We start from the raw sequence: 13,800 nt of genomic DNA, 5'->3' as shown, positions 1-13,800 counted from the left end.
GGTCCTTAATAGGTGGCTATAAGATTGTATTGTAAATACAGCTTTTATAGATCTGTTATTATTGTAAGAACCTACATGCTATTTTATGAAAGTGAATCGAAGGGATTTTGAAATGAATTTAATCAATTATATTAAGCTCTTTTGATATATTTGATTTGAATCAATAGTATTGATACATAGAAAAATAAGTATTGATATAATTTCTTTGTATTACAGTAACACATAAAATAATTAAGAAAAAATATTCCAGTTAATTTTCCAAACGTGTTAGTTACCTAAAACCTAAATTAATCTTTAAGTTAAATTACAAATATTTGGATCCTTAATTATTTTTTTAAATAAAAGGAGAGCAAAACTACCTTTTAGTAAAACATGTATTAAAATTCCCAGAGCCATACCAATAACAAAGTCAGATATTACATCCTCTTTTCTAACTTCTTCTGTTTTGGCCATTTGTATCACTAAGATGTCAATACTTACCAAATGAAAAGAACTGCTCATTTTACACTAGTCTGGACATTTCAGCATAATAATACCAATTTTTTAAAAAGAAATCTATTATCTTGCAATACGGTAAGATGTTTAAAAACTTTCCTCTTAACTCTGGGTATAGTTGTACCTTTAAGGACATCGTTCTAAGAATGAAAGTTGATCTATGAAAACAGTGGCATTACAAACCAAATGTGAATGGTTTAGTTAGAAATACATAAATAATGAGAAGTCTGTTTTTAAGGATCCCATGGAAATTTGAAATTAAAGAGAAAATGCAATGAGATAATTATTATAAAAATCCCATATTAATAAAGTCTCTCTAGCTATGAATTATGGCAAAGAATTCAGCAGGAGACAAATGTATATAGATAAATCATCTAATGTATTGGAGCCATGTTTGTAATTTGTATTGCTATTACATATTTAAGCTTCCTGGAAGCTAAGCAGGGTAAGCAAAGAGGAGTTGGGTGTGGACTATTTGGGAATTCCAAAGACAGTCTACAAAAAGATAAGTGGAAAAAAACAACTTCCATAACAATGTCAAGAAAATTATAGTAGGCAACCAGAAAAAGTCGGGTTCGGTCTGAGTGTGCCTTTCCCTCTTACATGCCTCCTGGTTTTAGCCTGTTATAGTGAGACAGCTTCATCCACGATAGCTGAAATACCATTATTAATTTCCTCCATATGGAATGTTTCTTTCCTCTAAGGAACAATGTTAGTTAAACTGTGGAAATATGCTTCAAAGTCCAAATATCTTATATCTAAAAAATAACTTCATTCATATTTAAAACAAGTTCAAGATTGCAATATTACAGGACTACAATATTATTGCATGAAATTATCACATCCCAAACTCAGAATTTATAATTTGGTATATTGTCTATCATTAATTACAGTTTTTAAAAAATATTACAAGTCTGTCTAAGTGCAGGAAAATGATAAATAAGCTTTACTAAAAGCCTCCATCCCAAAATTCTAATGACTCATATTCCATTTATTTATTTATTTATTTATTTATTTATTAAATTTATCTGCCATTATCTTGCCGTGGAGCTACTCTAGGCAGCTTACAATAATAGAAAAAAAATGAAAAGCATGTAAACAGCAGTAAAATAATAGAACAATAAAGTAAACAATGACAAAGAAACACAATGAGAATAAATACATCAATGTGATAACTAAGAAAAGGGAGAGGATTTTAAACATGTTTGTTTATATTTTTCATATGAAGAAAACCAATTTAGCTCTATTCTGGCAATTGAATAAAAAAGTGTAGCTCAGTGGCTGGTTGGGTTTCTAATAACATATGATCAAACATTTTACAACATGCTTCATTTGCAACAATCACAGGTTGTCTTACCTAAATATTCATTCTGACTGATCTAATCTGATCTAATTCTGACTGACACTAATCAAACCTTATTGTACCTCCTAGGTAGAATCTCATTTGCTCTGCTAAGGAAATTCTATTTCAAGTGAGTTAAGTAGAGTTAACTTACTTGGTCAATGTCTATACTCAGCTCTGTAAAAAAATCAACTCGAGGTAGATGAAAACTGCTTGGAAACACAATCATTTCCTTTGGACAACATTTTCCTTTTTATATAAATATACATCTGAGAATTAGATCAAAAGCATCTTAAAATTTATACACAATTTATTTAATTTTTTGCAATTTTTTGTATATTTATGAACAAAACCTGTTTCCAGAGATAAACTCCTGATTCATGTCTGTAAGCAGTTCTTAGTATTCACAGTATCACAGTTCTTAGCATTCATTTGAGTGTCCCCACACCCATGTGCATAATGGATTATGAGCCCTTTATTATTGTCAGCTGGAGTTGCATTATACTGTATATCTGAAACTCAGAGCCAAGTTTTGGTTTCACTTCAAATCCAGTTGATAATATACCTTTGAAAAACAGCACAACTCCAACAGGAACCAAACATTTAGACAGGGATTATGCATAGAAGTTACATCAATTCAAACCTTAAATCAGTTCATTGCAAGTATACATTTTTGCAACGAATTTTGAAATAAATCATTTCTTAATAATCTAACATAATTAAACACATTTTAATAAATAAATTTGTAACAAAAATAAATGTTTATATAACTATTGAATTACTTCAATTTATACATTTTAGTAAATCAATTTCTTTGCAGCAATTAAGGTATTCTTCAGGAGCATGGCAACTGTCATTGGTCCTACCCCTCCTGGGACAGGGGTGATAAAACTAGCTTTCTTCTTTACTTCTGATATTTATAAAAAAAGGAAAAAGGAAAAACTGTGTAAAAAAATATGTATTAAAATATGTGTATATTCAAATACAATCTACCCCAAACAATGGACAACAATTTTCATAGGTTGTTTTTAGGGAGCATCTAGATCAAATCTAGAGTTCTAGATCTAGAACTTGGCAGCTTTAAGAATTGTGGACTTCAACTCACAGAATAGCTATGCTGGCTGGAGAATTCTGGGAGTTGAAGTCCACAAGTCTTAAAATTGCCAAGTTTGAAGACCTCTGGTCTAGAGCTAGCTGAATAGCAAGATTTTTTTTCAAAGAAATATAAATCCAAAACAATGGTTTTCCTGTTCCAGCATGATTCTTGTCACAAAGAGTCTCAAATAAAATAGGAATTAATAGAAACCAGTTGAAATTATATTAAACTATAAATCAGCTCAAGATTGATTCAGACACATCAGTATTCCTTTATCAGAATGCGAGGTTTCTCCCACTTGCTGAATAGTTATATATTAATCCCAGGGTTAATGCACGCAGGTTTACATTCATGTCCCCCTGTGTAATTGTTTTCAGCAGCATCCATAGGAGGCGTCCAACAAGCAACATGGTGATTCCCAGCATCCTAAGTCCTACCGCTTTTGTATAAAAAGTGGGCCAGGGTTCACGATCACAATCGCCATCTTGCCTGTTTTAACATCCCCTATGGATGCCATTGCCTCTTTCTATTTTATTCATTTGCTATTCACATACCCAGGAATTGGTTCAATTCTTTTTTTAACCACAGATTTATAATATCTGAAATAAATCACAGCTCCTGTTTTTTCATTGACACTGGAAACAATATATTATTTGCTGAGTTTCCTGAAACCAAAGCTATAATTACTTATTACAAAAATAGCAGAAAATGAGGAATTTTCATTAAATTTCAAAAACATTGCTCCAATCCAACTGAAAAAAAAATCAGATCAACAAATGCAGTAGTGTTGTTGAAGTATAGGATAAAAATACAGCCATTGCCATTTTCATTAGGCACCAGCAGAATTAATGGAATAACACAATTTTTTAAAATATAGTTTGTATCACTTGAGTTATTCTTCCTTCAATAAACATAGTTGGGGGGGCCCTCCCCAAACTTCTGGATCCTTAAACAACAGCTCTCATTCTTAACTACGTTCATAAGGTGGGGGTGCAGAACTCAGAGCAATAATAGAAGGAAAAGGCTCACAAGAAGTTGGAAAATCTCCAATCAGTAATTTTAATTATATCATTAAAAATTGATCTGACAGATAACATTATAATTGGGCTCAAATTAGACTGTTATCCAAATTAGACATTTCTCTGACACTAAGGAAGTATGGCCACCCACCACATTTAGGTACTCAAGCATCTATTTACAGAGTATTATCTTTTTTCTCTAAATACATGGTGCTTCATATTTGATTTCAGAGCATTTATCTCAAGGGTTCTAAGAAACTGTCTTGCTCTATTTAAGAATTTTACCCTCGGGGAATAGTATTATCATTTCGCAACTCCCTCAGAAATTTCAGTACTTTCAACTTCCAAAAGAAATGAAATTTATCCTTAATAAACAGAATCCTCTACACAAGAAGATCTTCGTTCTTAGACCCAAATCGGATTTATCATTCCAGAAAATTACTCAAAAATAGTCTAATACGAGCATTATTTTGAAGATTTTGAAAACATAAGGCACATTTAACATTCTGTACTAATAACTTCAGGATTATTTTGCCCAAATAATAAATTTAATAGAAATGACTTTCAATTATGTATTTTATTTTCATAGCTACAAATTTTGAGTATAACCTCTAAATACAGGTAACATAGTATAGAATGTTTATGTACTATATATGAGAACCATAAGCTACATTATTTGTAATTTATTAAATGTATATGCTGCCCATCTAACTGATAAAGGCTACTCTGGGCACCTAGGACATCATAAAGTTTATACAGGTAATCGACTTACAACTGTTCATTTAGTGACCATTTGAAGTTACAACAGCACTGAAAAAAGTAACTTATGACTATTTTTCACACTTATGACCATTGCAGCATCCCCATGGTCACATGATCAAAATTCAGATGCTTGCAACTGACTCATATTTATGATGATTGCAGTGTCCTGGGATCAAAGTCAATGGGGAAACCAGATTCACTTAACTGCGGCAAGAAAGATTGTAAAATGGAGCAAAACTCACTTAACAAATGTCTCACTTAGCAACAGAAATTTTGGGCTTAACGTGGTTGTAAATTGAGGACTACCTGTATATCATTAAATATCAGATTATCTAAGAGAAGTCTTCTAAATTAAGAACTATTAATGTGTGTAATTAAATGTAATTAATGGAGACAATGCATAGAAGCAATGTCTTGATTCCAAAGTAAATTCTAAAATATAGGAGACCAGAGGCTAAAACATATGAAGAAAGGTTGCAGGAACTCAGTATGTCTAGTTTAATGAAAAGAAAGACTAGGGGAGACATGATAGCAGTTTTCCAATATCTCAGGGGTTGCCACAAAGAAGAGGGAGTCAAGCTATTCTCCAAAGCATCTGAGGGTAGAACAAGAAGCAATGGGTGGAAACTAATCAAGGAGAGAAGCAACTTAGAACTAAGGAGAAATTTTCTGACATTTAGAATCAGTGGAACAGCTTGCCTCCAGAAAGTGTGAATGCTCCAACACTGGAAATTTTTAAGATGTTGGATAAACATTTGTCTGAAATGGTGTAGGGTTTCCTTCCTAAGCAGGAAACCCTACACCATGGACTAGAAGACCTCCTACTCTGTTATTCTATTCTATCCTATCCTATCCTATCCTATCCTATCCTATCCTATCCTATCCTATCCTATCCTATCCTATCCTATCCTATTCTATATATGTCCATAAACAGGCAGAGGAACCTTTATGCACAGGTTGAAGGCTTAGACCGGGGTGGGGAATTACGGCTTTTTTATGACTTGTGGACTTCAACTCCCAGAATTCCTGAGCCATCCAGGTATTCTGGGAGTTGAAGTAGCTGGAATCCCCAGTTTAGGCTTACAAAAGATGGGGGAGAGGCGGAACTTTCAACTAAATTTTAATTATATACTTAGTGTTAAGCATTTGCTTAATTTTATCCTCTGGAAATAAAGCTCAAGACTGATTATTTATTTCTTTAATTAAAATATATTTTGCATTTCTAAGAACATAGAAATCTGGCTTACCTTCAAAGTCTACATCTCCTACTAACTTTGCCTTTCCAGTGACAGGATCATGAATATGGTTAATACCAACATCAATCACTGCTGCTCCTCTTTTAATCATATCAGAAGTAATTAACTTTGGAATACCTGAAACCATCAATGCAATTAAGTTTACAGAACCAGAGAAAAGTGTTTTTCAGGAAATATTATATATATATATATATTATAAATATTTTATATACATACATACATACATACACACATACATACATACGACAATACATTTATGACAATACTTTGTATTGCAGTGTGCACAAATAAAGCAAGACAAATTTCAGAAACCGTATGAAAGAATTATTTTTCACCAATGCATCCCTTGTTGGATCATTATTTCAGCGTTTCTGTATTATCCAACACGTGCACACCTTCCACGATCCTAACTACACTACATCTCTTGTATCCTACACAATCCATGCTACATCTCTATGCAACCTCCCTGATCTGCATGGTACCACTTGTGCACCCTTACACACTTAACTGGACCTGCACAATGCCTCTCACATATCCCTCAAACATTCCCCAACTGACATAGTAGCTCTTATGTACCTCTAAGTCTCACCAATGAGGAGAATGTGCTGGAGGTCAGGAAATGCAGTATGCACGGGTCTGGGGAATGTGCATGGGATGCAGTGTGGGTCAGGAAGGATTTGTTTGTTTGTTTGTTTGCTTGCTTGCTTGCTTGCTTGTTTGTTTGTTTGTTTATTATTTTAATTTCTATACCACCCTTCTCCCAAAGGACTCAGGGCGGTTTACAGCCAGATAAAACAACAGATGCAAAAATTAAAAACAAATATTAAAAGACTAATTCAAATTTGGTTGAGAACTGTAAAAATCCAATAAAAACCCCATTAAAAACTATTATGCCAGTCCTGCGCGATGGAACAAAAACGTCTTCAACTCGCGTCGGAAGGTCCGGAGGTCAGGGAGTTGGCGTATCCCTGCAGGTAGCTCGTTCCAGAGGGCTGGAGCCCCCACAGAGAAGGCCCTCCCCCTGGAGGTCGCCAGCCGACATTGTCTGGCCGACGGCACCCTGAGGAGACCCTCCCTATGGGAGCGCACTGGTCGATGGGAGGCCACCAGTAGCAGCAGGCGGTCCTGTAAATAACCCGGTCCTATGCCATGGAGCGCTTTAAAGGTGGTAACTAACACCTTGAATTGCACCCGGAAGACCACCGGAAGCCAGTGCAGCCTGTGCAGGAGAGGTGTTATATGGGAGCCTCAAGTTGCTTCCTCTATCACCCACGCAGCCACATTCTGAACCAGTTGGAGCCTCCGGGTGCTCTTCAAGGGGAGCCCCATGTAGAGAGCGTTGCAGTAGTCCAGGCGGTAAGTAACGAGGGCATGAGTGACTGTGCACAGGGAATCCCGGTCTAAGAAGGGACGCAACTGGCGAATTAGGTGAACCTGATAAAAAGCTCCTCTGGCGACTGCCGTCATATGCTCGTCTAACGACAGCCGTGCATCCAGAAGGACACCTAGATTGCGGACCCTCTCTGTGGGGGCCAATGACTCACCCCCAACAGTCAGCGGTCTTGGAAGGGTTGAGTTGGAGCCTGTTTTTCCCCATCCAGACCCGCACGGCCTCCAGACACCAGCACATCACTTCAACGGCTTCGTTGGGGTGGTTAGGGGTGGAAATGTACAGCTGCGTATCATCAGCGTACAGGTGACACTGCACCCCAAAACCACGGATGATCTCACCCAGCGGCTTCATATAGATGTTGAACAGGAGAGGCGAGAGAACCGACCCATGTGGCACCCCACATAAGAGGCGCCTCGCGGCCGATCTCTGCCCTCCTGCCAACACCGTCTGTGACCAGTCAGAAAGGAAGGAGGAGGACCACCGAAAAACGGTGCCCCCCACTCCTAACCCCTCCAGCCGTCCAATAAAAATGTGGTTGCATTCAGCCTCCTCAGTATCCTGTCCATGTCCTCGGGAGCCACAGTATTGAACTCCTCCCAGATGACATCCTCAAGATCCACCTCCGTCATCCCGCCCGAATCTACCCAATCTGAGTCCAGCCATCCCGGATCTGAGCGACTTTATTGTGCAGATATTGTCCAAAATCCTCAGCATGTCCTTGCAAGGGGTCCTCCCTAGCTCCCTGAGTAAGAAGGGAGTGGGTCACCCTAAACAGGGCGGCTGGGCGATTATCTGCCGATGCAATAAGAGCAGAAAAATACTCACGTTTTGCCGCTCTTATCGCCACTAGGTAGGTCTGAATATGAGACCTTACTAGTGTTCGGTCAGATTTGCAAGAGGTGCAGCATGGGTCAGGAAGGGTGTGTGGAGGTGCACAAGTGGTGCGGCAGAGATTGGGAAGGGCACACAGAGGTGAAACATGGGTTGGAAACATAGGTAGCAGAGGTGTTCGTAAGAGCAGAGGAGAGAGTTGTGTGGTGAGGGAGACTTATCCAACAACTTGCAACCTTCCCTGTCAGCTGTTCCATTGCTGATGCACTCTACCAACTTCCCATAAACAAAGACTGCAGAACCTAGATGGTCACAAGACTGAGCAGGTCTCCTATTTCTGGGAGTAGTCCTTCATTTTGTCAGCAGTAGGAAGCCCCATGGGAAATAAGATGCATACCTACCATCCTTAAATTCCTGAAGACAAGAAGTGGCCACTATATATCTGTAGCACTCAAAGCTAACCCCAATTTCTGAATGATGTCCAGCTGAGGCCCCTTTTTCAATTTTCAATCCAAATTTTGAAGAATGGCTTTTCGAATCTAACAATGTGTTTCTAATGCCAGACTAGACACAGGCCTCATCAAAGTAGAGTGTGGGTAACCGTACTCAACTACTATCAAATTAATCAAGCTAATTTGAATTTGGAAATGAAAATACAGGAGGTTCAGAGTAATCAAGTTAATTTGAATTTGGAAAATAAAATAGAGGAAGCTCAGAGTAAAATGGATAGGGCGGAAGAAGTAATTGTTATATTGCAATATAGATTGAGGGAGTATGCCTTGAGAGTTAGAGGATTGAAGGAAAATAAGCAGGAGAATTTAAAAGAGATTTTTATACAGGCTTTTACACGTATAATTGGAGAGTACCCAGTAGATTTTGAAGCCCATATTGAAAAAATTTACTGAGTTAATTTTGGATTGCTAGACAAAGGCAGCTACCAAGATTTATTTCACAACCAAGAAGATTAGGAATGAAATTCTACAAGCATTTTATAAAAATAAAATTCAAATATTAGGACAAGTATTAGTGATGAAAGAAATTCCTCCTAAAATGTTAAGAAATAGAAAGGAGTTTGCCTTTTTGGTGGATGAACTTAGGAAACATCAGATACAGTATAGATGGTATGTTCCAGCTGGATTAATAGTGAATTATAAAGGAAGAAAGTTTTGTCTTAGTACAGTTTTCAAAGCAAGAGATTTTTACACTAAAGTATTAAAGGCTGGAAATCCTTTATTGCTAGAAGCTAAGAGAGAACAGGAGTGGAGATGGCAAAAACAGGCTTCAGCTCAACCTCTCCAAGACGGAGTGGCTGTGGATGCCGGCATCCCGGTACAGCCAACTGACTCCATCGTTGGCCCCCAGGGAGAGGGTTTGCAACTTAGGCGTTCTCCTGAATGATCGGCTGTCTTTAGAAGATCATAGATCACAGAGAAGATCTCTGTGGGGGCTCCCACCCTCTGGAACGAACTACCCCCAGGACTTCGTCAACTTCCGGACCTCCGGACCTTCCACCGCGAGCTTAAAACACACTTATTTATTTGCGCAGGACTGAATTAGATTTTAAATTTATGGGTTTTAAATGGGTTTTATTTTTATATTGTTTTAAATATTCGGCTTTTAGAATAAGTTTTTTAATTGTTTTTACTCTGTATTTATGTGTTTTTATGTGCCTGTTAACCGCCCTGAGTCCTTCGGGAGATAGGGCGGTATACAAATACGATTAATAAATAAATAAATAAATAAATAAATAAATAAATAAATAAATAAATAAATAAATAAATAAATAAATAAATAAATAAATAAATAAATAAATATGATGGCTGTTGCCAGGGGAGCTTTTTATCAGGTGCGCCTGATTCACCAGTTGCGTCCCTTCCTGGACCGGGAGTCCCTATGCACGGTCACTCATGCCCTTGTCACTTCCCGCCTGGACTACTGCAATGCTCTCTACATGGGGCTCCCCTTGAAGAGCACCAGGAAACTCCAGCTGGTCCAGAATGGGGCTGCGCGGGTGATAGAGGGAGCACCACGATGCTCCCCTGTAACACCTCTCCTACGGAGGCTGCACTGGTGGCCGGTGGTCTTCCGGGTGCAATTCAAGGTGTTGGTCATCACCTTTAAAGTGCTCCATGGCACAGGACCGGGTTATTTACGAGACCGCCTACTGCCGCCAACTACCTCCCATCGACCTGTGCGCTCCCACAGGGAGGGCCTCCTCAGGGTGCCGTCACTCAAACAATGTCGACTGGCAACCCCCAGGGGGAGGTCCTTCTCTGTGGGGGCTCCTGCCCTTTGGAATGATCTGCCTCCAGGGCTGTGTCAACTCCCCGACCTCCGGACCTTTAAACGCGAACTTAAGACTTTTTTATTCCATTGTGCAGGGCTAGCCTAATGAACTTTTAGAGGGGGTTTTAATTTCAAAATTAGTTTTTAATTATGTTTTAATTTTTGTATATATCTATGTTGTTTTAAATTGGCTGTAAACTGCCCTGAGTCCTTCGGGAGCAGGGCGGTATAGAAATTGGAACAAATAAATAAATAAATAAATAAATAAAAAAGCTGGGAGAAAGAAGTAAAACAAACACAAGATAAAGTTGGGCTTGTAATTACTGAAGAAGAAATAGTGGGGAAAATAGGGAGGTATAAAGAGGAAACAAGTTAATTTGAATTTGGAAAATAAAATAGAGGAAGCTCAGAGTAAAATGGATAGGGCGGAAGAAGTAATTGTTATATTGCAATATAGATTGAGGGAGTATGCCTTGAGAGTTAGAGGATTGAAGGAAAATAAGCAGGAGTATTTAAAGAGATTTTTATACAGGCTTTTACACGTATAATTGGAGAGTACCCAGTAGATTTTGAAGCCCATATTGAAAAAATTTACTGAGTTAATTTTGGATTGCTAGACAAAGGCAGCTACCAAGATTTATTTCACAACCAAGAAGATTAGGAATGAAATTCTACAAGCATTTTATAAAAATAAAATTCAAATATTAGGACAAGTATTAGTGATGAAAGAAATTCCTCCTAAAATGTTAAGAAATAGAAAGGAGTTTGCCTTTTTGGTGGATGAACTTAGGAAACATCAGATACAGTATAGATGGTATGTTCCAGCTGGATTAATAGTGAATTATAAAGGAAGAAAGTTTTGTCTTAGTACAGTTTTCAAAGCAAGAGATTTTTACACTAAAGTATTAAAGGCTGGAAATCCTTTATTGCTAGAAGCTAAGAGAGAACAGGAGTGGAGATGGCAAAAACAGGCTTCAGCTCAACCTCTCCAAGACGGAGTGGCTGTGGATGCCGGCATCCCGGTACAGCCAACTGACTCCATCGTTGGCCCCCAGGGAGAGGGTTTGCAACTTAGGCGTTCTCCTGAATGATCGGCTGTCTTTAGAAGATCATAGATCACAGAGAAGATCTCTGTGGGGGCTCCCACCCTCTGGAACGAACTACCCCCAGGACTTCGTCAACTTCCGGACCTCCGGACCTTCCACCGCGAGCTTAAAACACACTTATTTATTTGCGCAGGACTGAATTAGATTTTAAATTTATGGGTTTTAAATGGGTTTTATTTTTATATTGTTTTAAATATTCGGCTTTTAGAATAAGTTTTTTAATTGTTTTTACTCTGTATTTATGTGTTTTTATGTGCCTGGTAACCACCCTGAGTCCTTCGGGAGATAGGGCGGTATACAAATACGATTAATAAATAAATAAATAAATAAATAAATAAATAAATAAATAAATAAATAAATAAATAAATAAATAAATAAATAAATAAATAAATAAATAAATAAATATGATGGCTGTTGCCAGGGGAGCTTTTTATCAGGTGCGCCTGATTCACCAGTTGCGTCCCTTCCTGGACCGGGAGTCCCTATGCACGGTCACTCATGCCCTTGTCACTTCCCGCCTGGACTACTGCAATGCTCTCTACATGGGGCTCCCCTTGAAGAGCACCAGGAAACTCCAGCTGGTCCAGAATGGGGCTGCGCGGGTGATAGAGGGAGCACCACGATGCTCCCCTGTAACACCTCTCCTACGGAGGCTGCACTGGTGGCCGGTGGTCTTCCGGGTGCAATTCAAGGTGTTGGTCATCACCTTTAAAGTGCTCCATGGCACAGGACCGGGTTATTTACGAGACCGCCTACTGCCGCCAACTACCTCCCATCGACCTGTGCGCTCCCACAGGGAGGGCCTCCTCAGGGTGCCGTCACTCAAACAATGTCGACTGGCAACCCCCAGGGGGAGGTCCTTCTCTGTGGGGGCTCCTGCCCTTTGGAATGATCTGCCTCCAGGGCTGTGTCAACTCCCCGACCTCCGGACCTTTAAACGCGAACTTAAGACTTTTTTATTCCATTGTGCAGGGCTAGCCTAATGAACTTTTAGAGGGGGTTTTAATTTCAAAATTAGTTTTTAATTATGTTTTAATTTTTGTATATATCTATGTTGTTTTAAATTGGCTGTAAACTGCCCTGAGTCCTTCGGGAGCAGGGCGGTATAGAAATTGGAACAAATAAATAAATAAATAAATAAATAAAAAAGCTGGGAGAAAGAAGTAAAACAAACACAAGATAAAGTTGGGCTTGTAATTACTGAAGAAGAAATAGTGGGGAAAATAGGGAGGTATAAAGAGGAAACAAGAAACAGTTTTAGGCGAAAAGAGTTTTTTCTTATGGGAAAGGATAAATTATAATTGACATTGAATATAATATAAGAAGAAAGGTTAATTTATATAATGGTTTTTGTAAGAATAGTTATTTGGAATTTGTAAAAAATTATTGGTATTTGTTTGAATTTATAATTTAAATGTTGGAGATATGATTGTAGTGATGTTATTTGTTTATATATGGTTGAATTGTTAACAACTGAATTATTTGATTTGGGAGTGCCTTGATAAAAACAGAACAAGAAATGGATTCAGTTAGGGAATGTATGAAAAATGGTTATAAAATATTTGGTAATTTATAGTGATGGAAATATGGGGAACAATTAGGATTAAATGTAAATGGTACTGTTTGAATTTATAATCTGAAGGTTTAGTAATTTATAGTGATGGAGATATGGGGAAGAATCTGGATTAAAGTTAAATGGTATTGTTTGAATTTATAATTTAAATGCTTGAGTGATTGTAGTATTGTAAATCATTTTGGATAAAAATAGATTTGGGGTTAAATAAGGTGATGATAATAATAGAACAAGAAATGGAGTACTAAGGATTGAAAAATGATATTATTTGTTATTATGTATGGTAGATTTACAAACTTGGTGGATTATATAAGATATTATGAAGAATAATAAGGAGTATATTGACTCTAAATCTAATATTGGCAGTTGGACTTTCGTTACTGAAACATTGGAAGATGGAATACTGTTTATTGTGGAAGATTGGACTAATTTTAATGGATTTAAGAGAGAAAGTAAAAACTTTAGCGTACTCAAAAGAATGTCTACGAAAGAACATTCTCAGCATGTTTGAAGACTACCCACAAGAAGATATATATTGGAATGGAAAAACTGGATTGATTATATTTAAATCAAATATTAACTGAAGTATCAAATAGTTTATGAGTGATTGTAAGAATTGTATTGTATTAATGTATTTGTTT

At 37.5% G+C, this 13,800-nt stretch overlaps 1 protein-coding gene across 4 annotated transcripts in view; it reads right to left on the bottom strand.

The window, feature by feature from the left end:
* Nucleotides 1-227: 227 nt before the first annotated feature.
* Nucleotides 228-13,800, bottom strand: part of MTHFD2L (methylenetetrahydrofolate dehydrogenase (NADP+ dependent) 2 like) — a 58,568-nt gene continuing 44,995 nt past the window's right edge. For 2 of the 4 annotated variants that reach the window (XM_058182821.1, XM_058182823.1), the window contains 2 exons: nt 5,962-6,087; nt 228-2,747 (listed from right to left, as the gene is read on the bottom strand). In XM_058182821.1, the coding sequence (XP_058038804.1) occupies nt 2,635-2,747; nt 5,962-6,087 (239 nt within the window). In that variant the 3' untranslated portion in view covers nt 228-2,634. The remainder of the gene's footprint in view (nt 2,748-5,961; nt 6,088-13,800) is intronic. The other 2 variants (XM_058182822.1, XM_058182820.1) reach the window with 1 other exon arrangement.

Source organism: Ahaetulla prasina, chromosome 4, assembly GCF_028640845.1.
Source record: "Ahaetulla prasina isolate Xishuangbanna chromosome 4, ASM2864084v1, whole genome shotgun sequence".
NCBI lineage: Eukaryota > Metazoa > Chordata > Lepidosauria > Squamata > Colubridae > Ahaetulla > Ahaetulla prasina.
Note: the sequence above shows the minus strand (reverse complement) of the source record. Positions and strands in the feature narration are given on the sequence as shown.